This window comes from Mobula hypostoma, chromosome 2, assembly GCF_963921235.1.
Source record: "Mobula hypostoma chromosome 2, sMobHyp1.1, whole genome shotgun sequence".
Classification (NCBI taxonomy): domain Eukaryota; kingdom Metazoa; phylum Chordata; class Chondrichthyes; order Myliobatiformes; family Myliobatidae; genus Mobula; species Mobula hypostoma.
The window spans coordinates 80,527,143-80,547,999 of NC_086098.1; the positions used below are offsets into that span (position 1 = coordinate 80,527,143).

General features: G+C 42.4%; 1 protein-coding gene across 5 annotated transcripts in view; it reads right to left on the minus strand.

Annotated features, from left to right (window-relative positions):
* The window catches only part of hmgcll1 (3-hydroxymethyl-3-methylglutaryl-CoA lyase like 1), a 149,920-nt gene that overhangs the window by 84,637 nt on the left and 44,426 nt on the right, over positions 1–20,857 (minus strand). For all 5 annotated transcript variants that reach the window (XM_063071497.1, XM_063071480.1, XM_063071470.1 and 2 more), the window contains exons 6-7: positions 7,734–7,797; positions 5,086–5,274 (exon numbers count right to left, since the gene is read on the minus strand). In XM_063071497.1, the coding sequence (XP_062927567.1) occupies positions 5,086–5,274; positions 7,734–7,797 (253 nt within the window). The remainder of the gene's footprint in view (positions 1–5,085; positions 5,275–7,733; positions 7,798–20,857) is intronic.

The following is a 20,857-nucleotide window of genomic DNA, read 5'->3' on the forward strand; positions in this document are numbered from 1 at the left end:
CAGGGATAATGAAAGGATCCTTATCCCTCTGCATCTGGCAGGAACTCATCATGTGCTTCAGCCATTTCAAGATAAAGAAAGCAGAACCCTTAAGGGTGTCCTTTGCCCTGAACTTGAATGTGGTGCGAATGACATGTGCTGTCACATTCACATATGCTGAATAGCTGAACCTTTGTCTCAAGCTTTCACGTCAACGTGGACTTCTCTGAAAAGAACTGTTTCACTTTTGGGAAGAGGAAGTGGTACAGAAGTACAAAAAGACTAACAAACAAAATGGCAATTTAAACTGGCCTTATCTTTCTTGGTGAAACCATCTGTATGCCTTCCTAATGGAATTTTTTAGTAACAATTAAAGAAAAGGATTAGTTGTATTTGTTATATGCACATTGAATCATCAAACCATACAGTGAAATGCATCGTTTCCGTTGGCAACCAGCACACTCCTATGACACCATGCTCTTGGCACCAACTATGCGTGCCCACAACTTACTTTGTTTTTATTTAAAAGGTTTATTTACACAAAGAACAAACAATCAGTATTTACAAGACAGTGAATAAATTCAAATTAAAATATGATTATTACAGTTTTTAAAACAGTCAATTCCTGGGTTGGGGGGTGGGGTCCACCGCTCCGTAAATCCCCTAACATACCCATTGTGACCACATGCTCCCTCTCCAAGGACTGTTGGGTGTGAACGTATTCTTGGAAGAGGGGAAGGTAGTCAGATCGGACAAAGCCCTCAACTTTCCATTGCCTAGACCCATAAATGGCCATCTTGGCCAGGCCCAGAAGCAAGCCCACCAGTAGATCCTCCCCACAACCAGCCCCCTTCTGTACAGGGTGCCCGTACACAAGGAGCACGGGGCTGAAGTGTAACCAGAACCTGAGCAGCAGCCCCTTCAGATACTCAACCAACAGCTGCAACCTCTCACACTCCATATAAGCGTGGTACACTGACTCCTCCCAGCCACAGAATGCACAGATGGACCGGGTGGATCTATTAACTTTTAAAACATAGAAACGTAGAAACATAGAAAATAGGTGCAGGAGTAGGCCATTCGGCCCTTTGAGCCTGCACCGCCATTTATTATGATCATGGCTGATCATCCAACTCAGAACCCCGCCCCAGCCTTCCCTCCATACTCCCTGATCCCCGTAGCCACAAGGGCCATATCTAACTCCCTCTTAAATATAGCCAATGAACTGGCCTCAACTGTTTCCTGTGGCAGAGAATTCCACAGATTCACCACTCTCTGTGTGAAGAAGTTTTTCCTAATCTCGGTCCTAAAAGGCTTCCCCTCTATCCTCAAACTGTGGCCCCTTGTTCTGGACTTCCCCAACACCGGGAACAATCTTCCTGCATCTAGCCTGTCCAATCCCTTTAGGATTTTATACGTTTCAATCAGATCCCCCCTCAATCTTCTAAATTCCAACGAGTACAAGCCCAGTTCATCCAGTCTTTCTTCATATGAAAGTCCTGCCATCCCAGGAAACAATCTGGTGAACCTTCTCTGTACTCCCTCTATGGCAAGGATGTCTTTCCTCAGATTAGGGGACCAAAACTGCACACAATACTCCAGGTGTGACGTCTGTCTTTCCTCAGATTAGGGGACCAAAACTGCACACAATACTCCAGGTGTGACGTCTGTCTTTTTCAGAAAGTGGGAGGAAACCAGAGCACATGGAGGAAACCCACCCAGTCATGGGGAGAACGTATAAACTCCTTACAGATAACGGTGGGAATTGAACTCTTTTCGCTAATCACTGGCGTAGTAATAGTGTTTCGCTACCATGCTGCCCATAAACGTACTTGGAGGAAGGTTTACTCTAAAGGAATTAAAAATAATGACTATTAGAGATTCTGCAAATGCTGAAAATCTTGAGTAACACACACAAAATGTAGAAGGAATTCTATGAAGGAGAATAAGCAGTTGAAGTTTGGAGCTGAGGCCCTTCGTCAAGACTGGAAACAAAGTGGGTATTCAGTAAGGTGGGTGGGAGGAAGTGGAAGCTGGTGTAACCAGGAGAGGGACAGATAGATGGGTGGGGGATGTAGAACACCCCAGCCTGCTAACACCCATCAGCAGTTTATTGTCATATGTCTTTGGACTGTGGGAGGAAACCAGAGCACCCGGAGGAAGCCCACACAGTCACTGGGAGAATGTACAAGCTCACTACAGTCTATGTTTCTAAAGTAAGGAGCTGGAGGAAACTGATAGGAAAGGCCAATGGATCATGGAAGGAAAGTAAAGAAAATGGGCACCAGAGGGAGGTGAGGGACATATGAAGAGAAGGGGTAAGAGGGAGTCAGAATAGGCAATGGAAACAGAGAGGAAGCAGAAATTACAGTGGTTAGAGAAATTGATGTTCATGTCATGACTGTTTGTATGTGTGTGAATGTCTGTCTGTGTTTGTGTGTGTGCATCTTTCTCTCTGTGTGTGGGTGGGTGGGTGGGTGTGGGTGTGTGTGAGAGAGAGAGAGAGAGAGAGAGAGTGTGTGTGTCTGTGTGTGTCTGTGTGTGTCTGTGTGTGTCTGTGTGTGTCTGTGTGTGTGTGTGTGTGTGTGTGTGTGTGTGCTATCAGTGTCGACTGGGTAGTTGGGCCCAGAGCCAATTCGATGGACTGAATGGCCTAACTTTTCTCCTACATCTTATCCAATCATTTCTGCCCAGGGACTGGTCAGAATGACAAACACATCAGTGTAGGACAGGACAGGGAGATAAACTGCCTGTCAATGGTCAGTCTTTGCAGCCTGCTAACACCCATCAGCAGTTTATTGTCATATGTCTTTGGACTGTGGGAGGAAACCAGAGCACCCGGAGGAAGCCCACACAGTCACTGGGAGAATGTACAAGCTCACTACAGTCTGCGGCAGGAAATGAAACTGAGTCACTGGCACAAAACGCTACACTATCATGGTGTGGTATTGTCCAGCTGAAACCCAAAGGCAGCTGGCACGATGTATGGTATTGTCCAGCTGAAACTAACAGCAGCTGGCACGATGTCTGACAGATGTAAGCGAGGGCGGATTTACCAAAAAGAGTGAGTGTGAGTATGAGCATTTCAGTTTACTCTGCATGGCTCTGGAACTTCTGGCTCAGTAAGCGAAGGGACGAGCATTTGTCACCAGCCAGCAAGGGCCTCCTCACCCTCACCCATCTCACATTCCCCAGAAAACACCCAGGGAGGCTGTGGAAAGGAATTGCCAAGGAGGTCCATGCCAAGGGCATTCGAAAAACTCTGTGGTTGGGGAACTATTTCTTCACTGCAAGCAGAATTTTTGCGATCCACACAGCTCTGTCAGTTGCTGCCTCATATATCCTCACACAAACATCACCACTGACCTACATTCCTTTCAGCACAGCACTTAATCCCCAGCTCATCGTCATTAGTGGAATTGGTTTATTATTGTCACGTATACAGAGTTACAGTGAGAAACTTGCCTTGCATACTGCTCATGCATATCAATTCATTGTACAATGTATTGAGTAAGTACAAGGGAAAACATAGAACATTACAGGCCCTTCAGCCCACATTGTTGTGCTGACCTTTTAACCTACTCCAAGATCAATCTAACCCTTCCCTCCTACATAACCCATCATTTTCAATCTAAGAGTTTCTGAATGTCATTAATGTATCTGCTTCGGCCACCCTTTAAAACAATAAGAGAATGCAGAATAAAGTGTAGCAGCTACATAGAAAGTGCAGTGCAGTGCAACAAGGTGCAAGATCATAACAAGGTAGATTGTGAGGTCCAACTCACCTTTCTTGGGGACTGTTTAATAATTTTATAACAGCGGGGTAGAAGCTGTCCTTGAACCTGGTGATGCAAGCTTTCAGGCTTTTGTTTCTTCAGACCGAGAGTAGAGAGATGAGACAATGAATTGGGCGGGTGAGGTCTCTGACTATGCCGGCTGCTTAACTGAGGCAGCAGGAAATGTAGACAGAATCCATGAAGGGGAGGCTGCTTTCCACAATCTCCCAACCAACACCCCCCATAAGTTGAACACACAAGCATGGATACACACAAACACACACACACACAGACATACACACAAACACACAGACACAGACACACATTTATACTCACCATTTAAAACTTGATCTGGTGCATTCACTTGTTAGGTGATGGGAAAAAGATTGGATTGATCGGGTCACTAATCAGCACTGGGGATGAGAGCTGGATCAGGGAATGGAGTCATGGATGGGAGCCGACAATGTAGTTCACCATAAGACCAAAAGGCACAGGAGCAGAATCAAGCACGTTGACCCATTGAGTCTGTTCCACCATTCAATCACAGTTAGTTTATCATCCAGCTCAACCTCCTTTTCCGGCCTTCTGCCCACAATCTCTGACACCCTTACTATTCAAGAACCCATTCACCTCTGCTTTAAAAATACTCCACAGCAGTCTATGGCAATGAAGTCCACAGATTCACCACTCTCTGGCTAAAGAAATTTCTCCTCATCGCAGTTCTAAAGGAGCATGCATGCATTCTGAAGCTTTGCCTCCTGGTCCTAGACTCCCCCACTATAAGAATGGCAATACAGATGATGAAGCATAAATCAAGTGGACAGCCAAAATCATTTTCCCAGGGTGGGAATGGCTAACATGAAGGGGCATAATTTTAAGGTGATTGGAGGAAAGTTGGAGGTAAGTTTTTTTTTTACACAGGGAGTGGTGAGTAGATGATACGTGTGCTGCTAGGTTAGTGATAGAGGTGGGCATGAGGGACAGTTAAGAAATTTAGACAGCTAAACGGATGAAAGAAAAGATGGAGGGCTCTATGGGAGGGAAGGGATAGATTAATCTTAGAGTAGGTTAAAAGTTGGCACAACATCATGGGGTGAAGAGTCTGTAAGGTGCGGTAATGCTCTATGTTCTTAGGATTTTTAAGGTGATAGAACAATGCAGAGATCTGATGGCAGAGGGGAAGAGGTCCTATACTGTGCTCTCTGCGTACTATGAAGCATTGTCACATATTGATAATGAAGAGAAAAATTAATTCTAACAAATACTTAGCTCTATGTTATATCATGGCAAAATCTCTATTTTATAACTCTCCAACTAAACTCAGGCTTACCTGTAAAGCCACATAGACATTGGCTAAAGCTTGTCCATAAGTGTCATGGCAATGAACTGCCAACGCATTTTTAGGAATCACCTTCATCACTGCTTGAAGCAATTCCTTCATGTCACCAGGAGTCCCTATTCCTGTGGTGTCCCCCAAAGAGATTTCATAGCAACCTATATCGTACATTCGTTTTGCCACCTACAAAGCAAAATTAGAGTTAACTTCAAGTTCAAGTTCATGGTCATTTCAACCGTACACATGTATACCGCCAAATGAAACAATGCTCTTCTGGACCAAGGTACACAACACAGTACAGATAGCTCACACACTAAACATAAAGTGATATTACCACAAATAAATGAACAAATAATAGGTGCACTTACATCACAAGTTAAAAAGTACAACACTTCATACAAGGTGAAACCTGTATGGTGGCAGGGAGTATGACGTGGAATTTAATTTCACTCTCCAGAGAGAGAATTTTTTTTAAAGATTAACTTTTTTTGTCACATGTACATTAAAACATACAGTGAAATGTGTCTATTTATTTCAATGACCAACATAATCTAAATGGCAGCCTGTAAATGTCAAAACGAGCAACATTAGATAGAAAAGTGGAGACACAAGAGATTCTGCAGGTGCTGGTTAATATTGAGCAACACACACAAAATATAGGAGGAATTCAGCAGGTCAGGTAGCATCTATGGAGGGAAATAAACAGTCGACATTTCAGGCTGAGACCCTTCAGAGAAGTGAACAGGAAGGAGAGGTTCAAGTTCCTAGGAGTCAGCATCACCAATAGTCTGTTCTGGTCCAACCGTGTAGATGCCACAGCCGAGAAAGTGCTCCTGTGCCTCTGCTTCCTCAGGAGCTAAAGAAATATGGCATAGCCGCTTTGACACTCACGGAATACACCATAGAAAGCATCCTATCTAAATGAATCACACCTTGGTATGGCAACTGTTCTTCCAAAGACCACAAAAAACTACAAGGAGCTGTGGAGACAAAAACCAGCCCCCTCTCCAACATTCTTTACCTAGTTTGACATCAATAAATTGGCTACTGAGTACATGTTCGTAGTCTTCTGCTGTTGAAACCAATCCACGTCAAGGTTCGACGTGTTATCCGTTCAGAGATGCTCTTCTGCACACCCACACCACTGTTGTAACACATGGTTATTTGAGTTACTGTCGCCTTCTTGTCAGCTTGAACCAGTCTGGCCATTCTCCTCTGACCTCTCTCATTAACAAGGTATTTTCATGTAAAGAACTGCCATCTGTTTTTTTTGTTTGTTTTTCACACCATTCTCTGCAAACTCTAGAGTCTGTTGTACAAGAGCTCAGCAGTTTCTGAGATGCTCAAACCACCCCGTCTGGCACCAACAATCATTGCACTGTCAAAGTCACTTAGATTAAATGTTTTCCCATTCTGATGTTTGGTCTGAAAAATAACTGAGCCTCTTGACCATGTCTGCATGCTTTTATGCACTGAGCTGCTCCCACATTACTGGCTGATTAGATATTTGTATTAACGAGCAGGTATAGAGGTGGTTCTAATAAAGTGGCCAATTAGTGTAGGCCTGTTGCAACTTTGCCTTGCTATTGGGGTGGCTTCTCCATTAACTTCTAGTCACAGCTCCTTTCCAAGCACTTTGCCTATGCTTCCCACTGCATCAGTAAAGCAGATATCCAACAACCCGACATTCTCCCATCAGGCAGAAGATACAAAAGCCTGAAAGCATGTACCACGGGGCTCAAAGACAGCTCCTCTCCAGCAGTAATAAGACTATTGAACTTTTTCCAATACAATCAGATGGACTCACAATCTACCTCATTATGACTTTCACTTTATTTTCTGCCTGCACTGCACTTTCTCTGTAACTGTATTCTTATTCTGCCCCGTTATTGTTTTCCCCGTGCTACCTCAATGAACTGATGTAATGAAATGACCTGAGGAGAAGGCATGCCATACAAAGTTTTTCATTGTACCTCAGTACATATGACAAAAATAAGCCAATTTACCATTTAAAAAGTGTTGAATTCAATGGCTACAATTTGGATGTCCTCAATTCAGAGAAATTACAACCACACCTGATGTATGCAGGAATTAACAGAGCAGCTAATTCATATTTTAATAAGTTTTGTGAGAGAACTCTAGAAGTTTAGTTAATTATGGCTCTGACTCCTCATCTTTTCTTCTCCAGTCCCGACAAAGAGTCTTGGCCTGAAATGTCGACTATACACTTTTCCACAGATGCTGCCTGGCCTGCTGCGTTCCTCCAGCATTTTGTGTGTGTTGCTTTAGTAATGGGTAATGGTTTTGAAGTTGATAAGGATATGTTTTGTGACAGGCTCACAAACTGCCATACCATCAGAGTTTAGAATTCAGTTCCAAAGTCCTCTGGAAGAATTTTCTCTTTCCCACGAACGCTCTAACATTCCAAACCCTTCAGCTCCTTTGAACTTTGCCATAAGCTTTTAAATCTCTCTTGAATTCCTGTTTCTGACGCCATTAACAGAGATATAGACTAGGCACCAGAAAGGGTACTTGCTTTTATGTTTTTTCCTCAAATTATTAACAACTCTGCAATTCTCATTGTTTTTGGAAGATGTATGTACAAACACCATCATTAGTTTCAGACTGGTTGTATGGCTTACCTCTGCAACTTTTGCTGGGGCGATAGTTCCTTCATATGGACACCCGACTGCACAAGACACATACCTGTGGTTGAAGCAGAAGTAAATACTTTAGTTTACTTCCCTTTTTGAAAACAAAAAATAAGTATTTTAGAAATCTCGAGATTAGAGTCATAGAGTCTTGGGGAATCCACTTATCAGCCCAACCAGTCTGCATCGATCATCAACCATGCATTTATACACTGTCAATACTTCTCGCTGCCTCAGTAAAGCAGCCAGCATAATAAGAGACCCCACTGACCTCGGACATTCTCACTTCTCCCTTCTCCCAGTGGGCAGAAGGTACAAAAGCCCGGAAGTAGGTACACCAGGCTTAATGATCAATTCATCCTGGTAGTGGTATACATTCCACCTCAGCTCTCAACATCAGGCAGGCACTGGAGCAGCTGAGCAACATAATCAAAAGACACAAAACTGCACACCTTGATGCCTTCCCCATCACTGAGGGAGGTTTCAACCAGGCCAGCTTGAATAAGTCGCTGAACAACTACCAGTAATATATCACCTGCAGTACCAGAGGAGCCAACAGACTTAACAACTGTTATATATCACCATCAAAAATGCTTACCACATCATCCTGCTCCCATCATATAAGGAGAGCCGAAAGACCACAGCCCCAGTGGTGAGGACCATGAAGGTATGGTCAAGGAAGATGGATCTGGCAGTGAAGCATTATAGCCATTCATGCTGTTAGGTTTCACTTTGTAGGAAGTAATGGCCTGCAAACCCTGTCATAGCTGATGTGCAACTAGTTCTCCCTCTAATCTCAATGGGAATTGTGGATGGAGGAGTGCTTACAGGACTGCTTTGAGTCAGTGGACTGGACAACATTCAGAGACTCACCTTCAAGCTTGAATGAATATGCCTTAGTTGTCACCCACTTCAACAAGACCTGTGTGAGTGCGTATATGCCTTTGAGAACATACTAAATATACCAAAACCAAAAGCCAAGGATGAACCAGGAGATTCATAGTCTGCTGAGGACAAGTACTATGGTATTCAACACTGGTACAACCTATGGAAGGGTATTTTAAGAGTGAAAAAACAATTCCCATTGAGATTAGAGGGAGAACTAGTTGCACATCAGCTATGACAGGGTTTGCAGGCCATTACTTCCTACAAAGTGAAACCTAACAGCATGAATGGCTATAATGCTTCACTGCTAGATGAGCTCAACGCTTTTTATGCATGCTTTAAAAGTGAAAATAAAACTACACCTGTGTGAAGCTCTTTAGCATCTGGTGACCCTGTGATCTCTGACTTAGAGGCCGGCATCAGGACATCTTTCAGGAGGGTAAACCCTTGTAAGGTATCAGGTCCTGATAGTGTACCTGGCAGAGCTCTGAAAATCTGTGCCAACCAACTGGGAGGAGTGTTCAAGGACATCTTCAATCTCTTATTGTTGCAGTTGAAGATTTCCCCTGCTTCAAAAAGGAGACGATCATGCCAGTGCCCAAGAAGAGCTGTCTCACCAATTATCACCCAGTGGCACTCACATCTATGGTAATGAAGTGTTTTGAGAGGTTGGTCATGGCTGGAATCAACTCTTGTCTAAGCAAGGACCTGAACCTGCTGCATTTCGCTTATTGCCATAATAGATCTATAAACAGGTGCAATCTCACTGGCTCTCCACTGACCTTGAATCACCTGGACAATAGTAATAACTATACCAGGCTGCCGTTTATTGACTACAGCTCAGCATTCAACACAATTACACCCTCAGCTGTAATCAACAAGCTCCAAAACATGGGCTTCTGTACCTTTCTGTTCAAATGGATCCTTGACTTCCTCACCAGGAGACGGATCAGAAAGAACATCTCCTCCTTGCTGACAATCAACATTGGCACACCTCAAGGATGCATGCTTAGCCCACTGCTCTAATCTCTCTACATCCACATTTGTGTGGCTAGGCACAGCTCAAATGTCATCTAAAAAGTTGCTGATGACATAATTATTTTTGGCAGAATTTCAGATGGTGGCGAGGTGTACAGGAGAAAGGTAGATCATCAGCTGGTTGAGTGGTGTCACATTACATTCAACAATAATGAGACTAAAGAATTCATTGTGGACTTCAAAGAAGATGGAGTTGAGGAAACACTCATCAAAGGATCAGAAGTGGAAAGGGTGAGCAGTTTCAAGTTCCTGGGTGTCAACGTCTCTGAGAATCTATCCTGGGCCCAATATATTGATGCAATTACAGTGAAGACACAATAGCAGCTATATTTCATTAGGAGTTTGAGGAGAACTGGTATATCACCAAAGACACTTCTAATTTCTACGATACACTGTGGAGAGCATGTTATCTGTGTAGAATGGGGGGGCCACTGCTCAGGATCAGAAAAAGCTGAAGAAAGTTGCAACCTCAGCCAGCTCCTTCATACGCACTAGCTTTCCCAGCATTGAGGACATCTTGAAAAGGCAAAGCCTCATACCATGATCCTCTGTATTTTCTGGTCAAGAAAGATCTCCAACCACACCTTACTCCTTCTGTGTTATCAAAAGGACACGGCCACAATCAACTTGAGAAAACGTTAGAGATGGATTGGGCACATGATGAGAAGAAAGGCCAACTCCATCATCAAGATAGGACTTCATTGGACCCCTGAGGGTGAAGAAATACGGGAGACTAAAGACAACTTGGCACTGTACAGTAGAGGTAGAAATGAGGACCCAGAACTATACCTGGGGTACAATAGAGAAAATGGCCAAGGGCAGACAGAAACAGGGGACCTTCATTGCTACCCTAAATTTCAGTGGCATAATAGGCAGTAAGTAATTAAGTCAAAAAGCGTTATCCATCATTAAGGATCCCCATCACCCAGGACATGCCCTCTTCTCATTGCTACCATCAAGGAGGAGGTGCAAGAGCCTGAAGATGTTTCAGGAATGGCTTCTTCCCTTCCACCATCAGATTTCTGTGCAGACAATAAGCCCATGGCCTCTCACAGTCCAACATTGTGAGAGGTGGAAATGGGTAAGACTGGCCATCAGGGCTCTGCTGAAGCTGTAGAGACCAATCCCCGGTACAGTGGATGCAATGGATTGCAGAAGCATTGATGAACTCCAACCACACCATTGACTTCAGAGAACAATGGAGATGGGAGGTCATCGAGGGCCTATGCTCCACTGGGCGCTGGCCCAAGTAAGTAAGTAATAAACCCATGTATTTTCCCTCTCTTTTTGCATTAATTACTTAATTTAATTTTTTAATATATACTTATTGTAATTTATAGTTTTATTATTATGTATTGCAATGTATTGCTGCCACAAAATAACAAATTTCACAACATATGCCAGTGATATTAAACCTGATTCTGATCTTGATCTGATTCTGAATATTTCAAATTGATTATCCTTCATCAGAATAGTTTTAACATTTCTCAGAAGGACAAGCTAGCAATAACGTAGCTTTGAGATGTGTCCTGACATGCTGATTTTTTCTAGTATGTTCCAGGTTATCCTCCATAAATCATGCCTGTGGAACCAGACACAATACACTCAAACCTTCAATTTATATCCTGACTAATTAATCCTATGTAAGATTAATAGTCTGGATTATGGTGACTAATAGAATTCCCTCTTTGCTATCAAAGTCAAATTTGGATGTATTATCGTCCGCATGAGTGCAATGAAAAACTTCCAGCAGCATCACAGATGCATCATCAGATAAACAGCATTCTCAAGAGAAACAAAGGCTATACATAAATCATTCACAATTCTTGCAAGTAGTTACGGTGTTGATATACCGAGGCAGCGATTAGGGTTGTACGGCTTGTTCCAAGAATCAAATGTTTGGAGGGAAGTAGCTGGTGGTTGTGATGTGGGACTTTAGGGCAGATAATCACGTGTATTTGTTCACAGTCCAGATGCTGTTTGCATTCAAATCATAAGAATCATGCTTTTTACAACTGAAACCCAGCAACTGTTTAAATTGTATAATTTACGGAAATATTTCCTTGTGTTTCTATTTGGTTTATGTTTGGTTACATTACATTATGGAAAGTTGCTCAGCTAAATCCAAACTATTACCTAATTGCAAATAAAAAGTCTTAGTTGATAAAAGTTCATGCATTAGTTTGGCCATTGGTATAAAAAGCTACCTCCTCGGTAAAATAAATAACTAGAACTCTTCACAGTTACTGTGATTATATTTTTAAAATTTAATGAGATATTCTGAATATTTTTAAATGATTAACAACTTTAAGGCGACTAAGCAAGAATAAAGACAACAAGTTGCTTGTATTTTGGGAGCACTTGCAATTGGAGTCATAGAGTTATATAACACAGAAGCTTGGCCCTGTGGCCCAAAGGATCCATGCTGGCAAGATTTCCCATCTCGTTTAGTCTCATTTGCTTACATTCGGCTCATCCCCACATACCCGTCCAAGTTTTTACTGAGCATTGTTAATGTACCTGCTTCAGCCACTTCCTCTGAAAATGTTGCCCTTCATGGTCCTATTAAATCCCTCCCTTCTTATCTTAAACCCATGTTCTCTAGTTATTGATTTCCCAACCCTGAGAAAAAAAGATTGAGTACATTCACCCCATGTATGCCACTCATAATTGTATACTGCTCCTATTACCCCTCATTCCCCTATGCTCCAATGAAAGAAGTCCCAACCTGATCAATCTCTCTTCATGACTCTGTCCCTCAAGTCCTGACATCATCCTTGTAAATCTTCGCTGCACTCGTACCAGTTTAATGACACCTTTCCTACAGCAGAGTGACCTAAACGAACACAATATTCCAAATATACAGCGAAGGAGGATGAGAGATGACCTGATAATAAGAGGCATAAATCAAGTGGATAGCCGGAGACTTTTTCCCAGGGTGGAAATGGCTAATACAGGAGGGCATAATTTTAAGGTGATGGGAGGCAAGTATAGGAGATCTTAACAAAGTTTTTAACAAAGAAAGTGGCGGATGCATGGCACATTCTGCTGGGGAGGTGAAAGAAGTAGATACATGAGGAATATTTAAGAGATTCTTAGATAGGAAAATAGATGAATGAAAAATAGAGCACTCTGTGGGAGGGAAACGTTATATTGATCTTAAAATAGGTTAAATGCCATGGGCCAAAGGGCCTGTATTGTGCTGTAATGTTCTATATTATATGTTCTGTGGTCTCTGCATTGGTCTCTAACAACTGCAGTAAAACATCGTAACTTCTAAACTGAATGCCCTAACAGAGGCATTTAGAACAGAGATGATGAGAAATGTCTTGAACCAGAGGGTGGTGAATCTGTGGAATGCATTGCCACAGATGGCTGTGGAGGCCCAGACATTAAGTATATTTAAAGCAGAAGTTCATAGGTTCTTGATTAGTCAGATTATGGGGAGAAGGCAGGAGAATGGGGTTGAGAGGATAACAAAACTGCCGTAACAGAATAGAGGAGCAGACTTGATGGGCCTAAAGAGCTAATTCTGCTCCTATGTCTTATAGTCTTATGATAGGAAAAAAATGAAGGGCTATGTAGCAGGGAAGGGTTAGATTAATCTTAGAGTAGGTTAAAAGTTCAGCACAACATCGTGGGACAAAGAGCCAGTACTGTGCTGTAATGTTCTATGTTCTCTATATCAAAGTCTTCAACAACTGCAACACAACATCCTAACTTTTACACTCAGGTCAGATACGATATGCTTTCTTCGCCTCCCTGTCCACCTGTGATGTCACTTTTAGGGAAGCATGTATTGTACTTCCAGGTCCCTCTGCTCTGAAGGGACAGACTCTTCTGGAGTTAACAGTTATCTGCTTTTCCTGTCAATTATTTGAGCAAAGAGAAATGAAATAAAGGGTGAAAACTTCAAAGTAGAAAAATACTCAACTCTCTGACAACTAACCCTACATTTAAATATCAAATCGCATAATGCTGGAGAGGCTCAGGAAATCAGGATTTGCAAATTAGCAATTTAATTTTTGAAATTGGAATAGTGTTATATTTGCTACTGTCACACATACCATGGTGCAGTTAAAAGCTTGTCTTACATACTGTTCGGATGGATCAATTTATTGCACAGTGCATTGAGCTAGAACCTGGTAAAACCGTAACAATGCAGAATAAAGTGTAACATCTACAGAGAAAATGCAGTGCAATTAGACAATAGGGTGCAACATCATGACCAGGTAGATTGTGAGGTCAAGAGTCCTTCTTATTATACTAAGGGAACCACTTAATAGTCTTACAACAGTGGGGTAAAAGCTGTCTTTGAGTCTAGTGGTACATGCTTTCAGGCTTTTATATCTTCTGCCCAATGGGAAAAGGGTGTGGAAAGGATGTCCAGAGTAGTTGGGGTCTTTGATTATGTTGGCTACTTTACCAAGGCTGCGAAAAGTGTAGACTAAGTCCACGGAGAGGAGGCTGGTTCTGTGATGTTCTGAGTTGTGTCCACAACCCTCCATCTCCATCAGCATTGGATGATACGGTCCTAGGACATTAAGGCATAGGAACAGAAATAGGCATTGGGCCCATCAAGTCTGCTCCAGTCTTGACTAATTTGTTATCCCTCTCAACCTCATTCTCCTGTCTTCTCCCCGTAACCTTTGACTCCCTCACCAATCAAGAACCTACCAACATCCACTTTAAACATACCCAATGACTTGGCCGCCACAGTTGTTTGTGGTAATGAATTCCACAGATCCTCTGGCTAAATAAATTCCTCCTCACCTCTGCTCTGAAGGGATGCCCTTGTATTCTGAAGCCATGCCCTCTGGTCCTGGACTCTCCCACAACAGGAAACATCTTCTCCATGTCCACTCTATCTCGGCCTTTCAATATTCAACAGGCTTCAATGAGATCCCCTCTCAGCCTTCTAATCCTAGACCTAACTTTGGAAATTGGAGCTTTACTACAAGGAAACTTAGTTCTCTGCTTATTAAAGCCAATACTCACCCTGACCAACCTCTCCCGGTTGCCAGGGTTTGACATGTTCCCCGGAACTTTGGCTCTTCCCACGTTCATTTTAAACTACATCTTTTCTTTTATTTGTTATCCTAACAGAATGCAATACTTTGTTGTGCAATGCTAATTATACTGTGGCTATCCAAACTATAATTGTTCTGTATAAAGAATTTTATCTGTGAGTATGATAGCAAAACTTCGGAAGATTGTCACCTTGTCCTGGTGGAGAGAGTTGTGAGTTCCTGAGATTCCAAGAGTGACGCCATCTGGAATTTAGCCATCTGGCACTCAGTTCTTGGTGGGGTCACCCATGGTGGTAAGGTCAAGGGAGAGGTTCCAGACAAAGAGTGATCGAACCAAGGCCTCAGCAGTGGGGCTGGCAGAAGATGATGACACATCACAATGGCAGTGAAGGTGGAGGAAAGCTGTAGAGTGAAGGGTCTTGCACTCCACACCACTGGACCCTGACCCCGATTGTCGAGAGCCATGTTGTGGCTGCCATGCATCAGCCTCCCCACATTAAACAAAATCACACACGAGCGTTCGCCATTAAGGGATCCATCCTAACATCTCAATTACGTCCCGTGATGATTAGCAAGTGTTGTAGTGGGCAGGATTATGTGGATCGGGACCGACCTCTACAACCACCTGAAGGCCGACCAATAGACAGCCCCTCAGGAGAGTATCATACTTAACTGGAATGATCGTGCTATTACTACTCTCACAGCACAGCTCTTTTATAAAGGTGATAATAAATGAGCTTATTTACAATCCCTCTCACCAGTGAAAAGATAATAACTATGAACCACATGGTTATTATTCAGTAATTAATCTATCAAAAGCTGGCTGGTGGTATAACAGCATCAGCACCGGGCTTCGAGCTGAATGCAAAGTTCGAATCCGACTGACTCTTTGCATGCTTTTCATCTATGCTGAGTTGAGCGTCGAGCTAGCAACACGGCCTCATAAAAAATAGTCAAATGCCACAGAAACAGCAAAAATGTGTGCCACAAGGCATGAAAAGGAACCACAACAATAATCTATCAAGGCATACAGTTTAAATGCTGATATATCCCATAGACAGCAGACCAGTTTCATGCCTGCAGAGTCCTGTAAACTCAAACTTCACAATTAAAGAACATAGCCCTTCAGTCCATGATGTTGTGCTGACCTATATGTACCTATTCCACAATCAATCTAAACTTTCCCTCCTACACAGCCCATAACCCTCCTCCACTTTTATTTCATCTCTGTGACTCTAGTGCATTTGCTTCTATCACCATCCCCGGCAGTGCATTCCGAATATCCATCACTCTCTGTGTAAGGAACTGACATCTCTCTTAAACTTTCCTTCATTCATCTTAGAAAAAAGAACTCCGGTATTAGCTATTGCCACCCTGGGAATAAGCCACAGGCTGTCCACTTTATCTATGCTTTTTATAATCTCATACACCTCTGTCAAGTTGCTGCTCATCCCCCTTCACACATAGCTCATTCAATTTTTCCTCATAAGACATTTTCCTTAATGTAAGCAGCATCCTGGAAAATCTTCTCAGCACTCTCTCTAAAACTTGCACATTCTTCCTATAATGATGATTCCAGAAGTGAACCTGTACTTAACTCTTCCCAAAATGTCTCTACAAGGATTTGCAATTACTCACAGTAGTCATCCATGAGATTACAGTCATCCATGAGATTACAGTGTGTGCCAGTGACAAAATGCACTCTACCCATGCCCCCTGACAAAACAGCTCCTACACCTGTGCTGCCGAGAAGGAGCAGGGCACAAGCTACATGGAACATCACATCTCCAGTTCTTCTCTGAGTTGCACACCATTCGGACTTGGAAATTGCCTAAATGGGCCTAAATCCAGGGTCTCCTTACCCAATAGTGCTGGGGTAGCTTCACCAGCTGGACTTCAATTTCCCTCATCACAACCTCTTTGGTTAAGAAAGCACAGCAACATCTGCACTTCCTGGGGAGATTGAGGTGAGTGAAGCTTTCCCCAGCATTTTAACCACTTTTTACAGGAGAGTGGTCTGACCAGCTGGTATGGGAATTGCAAGGCATCTAACTGCATCCCTACAAAGGACTGCGAAGACTACTGAATGGATTATTGAGGTCGCTCTTCCACCCATCCAAGATACTTACCAGGAGTGCTGTACACGCAGGGCCCTTAGTATCGTCAAAGATCTCTGCCACCTGCCCAGCTGTCTCTTTGACCCCACACCATCAAGTAGGAGGTATCATAGCATTAGGATAAGAACTGTTAGGATGGGAAACAACTTCTCCCCCCGGGCTATAAGACTACAGAACTCTCTGCTATCATCCAGGTCTCACCACATACGAACACCAGTAGTATTTTTCTGGTTAGTTTTTAACTTGTAGTGTATTTGCTAACTTATAGTGGTAATATTACTTCATGTATTATGTGTGTGAGTTATATGTAACATGTGCAGTTTTGTCCAGAGAAACATTGTTTCATTTGGCAGTATACATGATTACAAATGGCTATGTCCCTCGTATATACCACATGGAGAGCATCTGATTGGTTGCATCAACTTGTGGTATCGAGGCTCCACTGCACAGGATCAAAAGAGGCTGCAGAGGGTTGTAAACTCAGCCAGCTCCATCATAGACTCCCTACCATCAAGGCGATCTGCAAGAGGTGATGCCTTAAGAAAAAGAGATCCATCATTAATGGCCCTCATCATCCAGGACATGCCCCTTTTCATTACTATCATAATGAGGTACAGGAGGCTGAAGACCCACAATCAATCATTTAAGATCAGCTTCCTCCCATCTGCCATCAGATTTCTGAATGGTCCACGAACTCATCAACACTACCTCACTGTTTCCCTTTTGCATTATTTATTTTTTATTGTAACTTATGGTCATTTTTATGTCTTGCACTGTACTGCTATCACACAACAATCAATATCATGAAACATCAGTGATAATAAACCAGATTCTGATAGATAACAAAACATGAACAACTTTTATCTACATAAACCCAATATTGGATTATGCCTTGAATATTTTATTTAAAGTCAGCTGGAAGATATAAAATACTCAAAATATGTTCCTTAATATTCCATTCATATAATTCCATATATAAGATTCCAAAATTAAAATGGAAAGAAGCATTTTTTACATAAATGACAAACATAATTATCAAAAATGTGTACACTTCCTGAGAGGTCAAGTTGAGCTATGTTTATTTAATGTCTTCCTGGTAATTGGCTGCAATGTTTATTTAACATGCTTTATTAGCACAAGCATTTGTTTAAATACTTGCTGTCAGATTACAAATTGTGTCATGGAGGACTGATAAGATATTTCCAGAGAGACAAAATGACATAAACATCTACCACATATTAACAAACTAATTGTAGAGATTCCAGCAAGATTGACAAAGTTGAATAACTGCATAGCTAGGAGAATTCGACAGCTCCTTGGCCAACAATTGAGAGCAGATGTTCTCCATCACCTTTTGTTCTTCAGTACTTTTATCAAACCTATTGAATATTGAAAGGCCTAGATAGAGTGGATGTGGAGAGCAGGTTTCCAATAGTGAAAGAGTCATGGACCAGAGAGCACAGCCTCAGAATAGGGGGACATCAATCCAGATCAGAGAAAAGGAGGAATTTCTTTAGCCAGAGGGTAGTAAATCTGTGGAATTCATTACAACAGACAGCTGTGGAGGCCAAGTTGTTGGGTATATTTAAAATGGAGGGTAATAGGTTCTTGACTAGTAAGGGCATCAAAGGTTACAGGGAAAAGGCAGGAGATTAGGGTTGAGAGGGATAATTAATCAGCAAAGGTGGAATGATGGAGTAGACACAATGGGCCAAATGGTCTAAAGCTGCTCCTATGTCTAATGGCCTTATGGTCTTTTGGTCAGACCACTAAGCTCGCAAAGTTTACTCTACCTTCCTTTGATCTGCATCTGAGGTACCTACATTGTTTAGGATTTGGTCTTACAGGTGTCATTTGATAAGCTGCTAACTTCTTTGCCAGTTGGCTGTTTGTTTGTCTTTGTGTGTAGTTTTTCATTGATTCTATTGTGTTTCTTTGTATCTATGTGAATGCCCACAGGAAAATGAGTACCATGGTAGTATATAATGACATTTGCAAACTTTGATAACAAATTTATCCAGCACTTTTAGGTTTGTTGGCGGAGGGGGTGGTGTGGACCCTGTGTATAAGAAATAATACTAAATCAGTAGAAAGGGATGACATAGGATTGGAAGGTGTAGAGTCTCTATGGGTTGAGTTAAGAAATGGCAAGAGTAAAAGGACCCTAATGGCAGTTGTATACAGGCCTCCAAACAGCAGCCAGGATATGGATTACAAATTACAACAGGAGATAGAAAAGGCATGTCAGAAGGGCAATGTTATGATAATTGTTAGGGATTTTAACAGGAAAGTGAATTGGGAAAACTAGGCCAGTACTGGGCCTTGAGAGAGAGAATTTGTAGAATCTCTGAGGGATGGCTTGTTGTTGAGCCCACTAGCGGATCGGCTGTGCTAGATTGGGTGTTGTGCAATGATCTGGAGATGATAAGAGAGCTACAGTTTAAGGAACCCTTAGGAAACAGTGATCACAATATGATCAAGTTCACTTTGAAATTTGAGAAGGAGAAACTAAATTCCTGTGTGTCGGTATTTCAGTGGAATAAAGGAAATTTCAATGGCATAAGAGGGGAACTGGCCAAGGTTGACTGGAAAGGGACACTAGCAGGAAGGACAGCGGCGCAGCAATGGCTGGAGCTTCTGCGAAAAATGGGAGAAGTGCAAGACAGATATATTCCAAATAAGAAGAATTTTTCGAATGGAAGAAGGACACTACCATGGCTGACAAGTGAAGTCGGAGTCAATGTAAAAGCAAAAAAGAGGGCTTACAAGGAAGCCAAAGCTAGTGGTAAGGTAAGAGGATTGGGAGGTCTTTTAAAAACTTGCAGAAGGAAACTAAGAAGGTCATTAGGAAAGAAAAGATGAATTATGAAAGGAAGCAAGTGACTAATATCAGAGCAGATACTAGAAGCTTTTTTAAGTATATAAGGGGTAAAAGAGAGCCAAGGGTAGATATAGGACCAATACAAAATGATGCTGCAGATATTGTAATGAGAGATGCAGAGATGGCAGACGAACTGAATGTGTATTTTGCATCAGTCTTCACAGTGGAAGACATCTGCAGTATACCAGATATTCAAGACTGTCAGGGAAGTGAAGTTTGTGCAGTGAAAATTATGACTGAGAAGGTGTTCAGGAAGCTTAATAGTCTGAGGGTGGATAAGTCTCCTGGACCTGATGAAATGCACCCTTGGGTTCTGAAGGAAGTAGCTGGAGAGATTGCGGAGGCACTAACAATGATCTTTGAAGAATCGATAGATTCTGGCATTGTTCCAGATGACTGGAAAATTGCAAATGTTACTCCATTATTTAAGAAGGGTGGGAGGTAGCAGAAAGGAAACTATAGACCTGTTAGCCTGACATCAGTTGTTGGGAGTTTGTTGGAATCGATTGATGGGGATGAGATTACGGAGTTCCTGGAGGCACATGACAAGATAGGCCAAAGCCTGCAAGGTTTCCTGAAAGGAAAATCCTGCCTGCCTAACCTACTGCAATTCTTGAGGAAATTACAAGCAGGGTAGACAAAGGAGATGTAGTAGATGTGGTGTACTTGGATTTTCAGAAGGCCTTTAAAAAGATGCCACACATGAGGCTGCTTAGCACATGGAATTACAGGGGAGTTACTAGCATGGGTGGAGCATTGGCTGATCAGCAGAAAACAGAGTGGGAATAAAGGATCCTATTCTGGCTGGCTGTCAGTTATCAGTGGAGTTCCACAGGGGTCGGTGTTGAGATCGCTGCTTTTTATGATGTATGTCAATGATTTGGACTATGGGATTAATGGATTTGTGGCTAAGTTTGCCAATGATACAAAGTTAGGTGGAGGAGTGGGTAGTGTTGAGGAAACAAAGAGCCTGCAGAGAGACTTAGAGAGTTTAGGGAATGGGCAAAGAAGTGGCAAATGAAATACAATATTGGAAAGTGTATGGTTATGCACTTTTATGGAAGAAATAAACGGGCAGACTATTACTTAGATGGGCAGAGAATTCAAAATGCAGAGATGCAAAGGGACTTGGGAGCCCTTGTGCAGGGTACCCTAAAGGTTAAC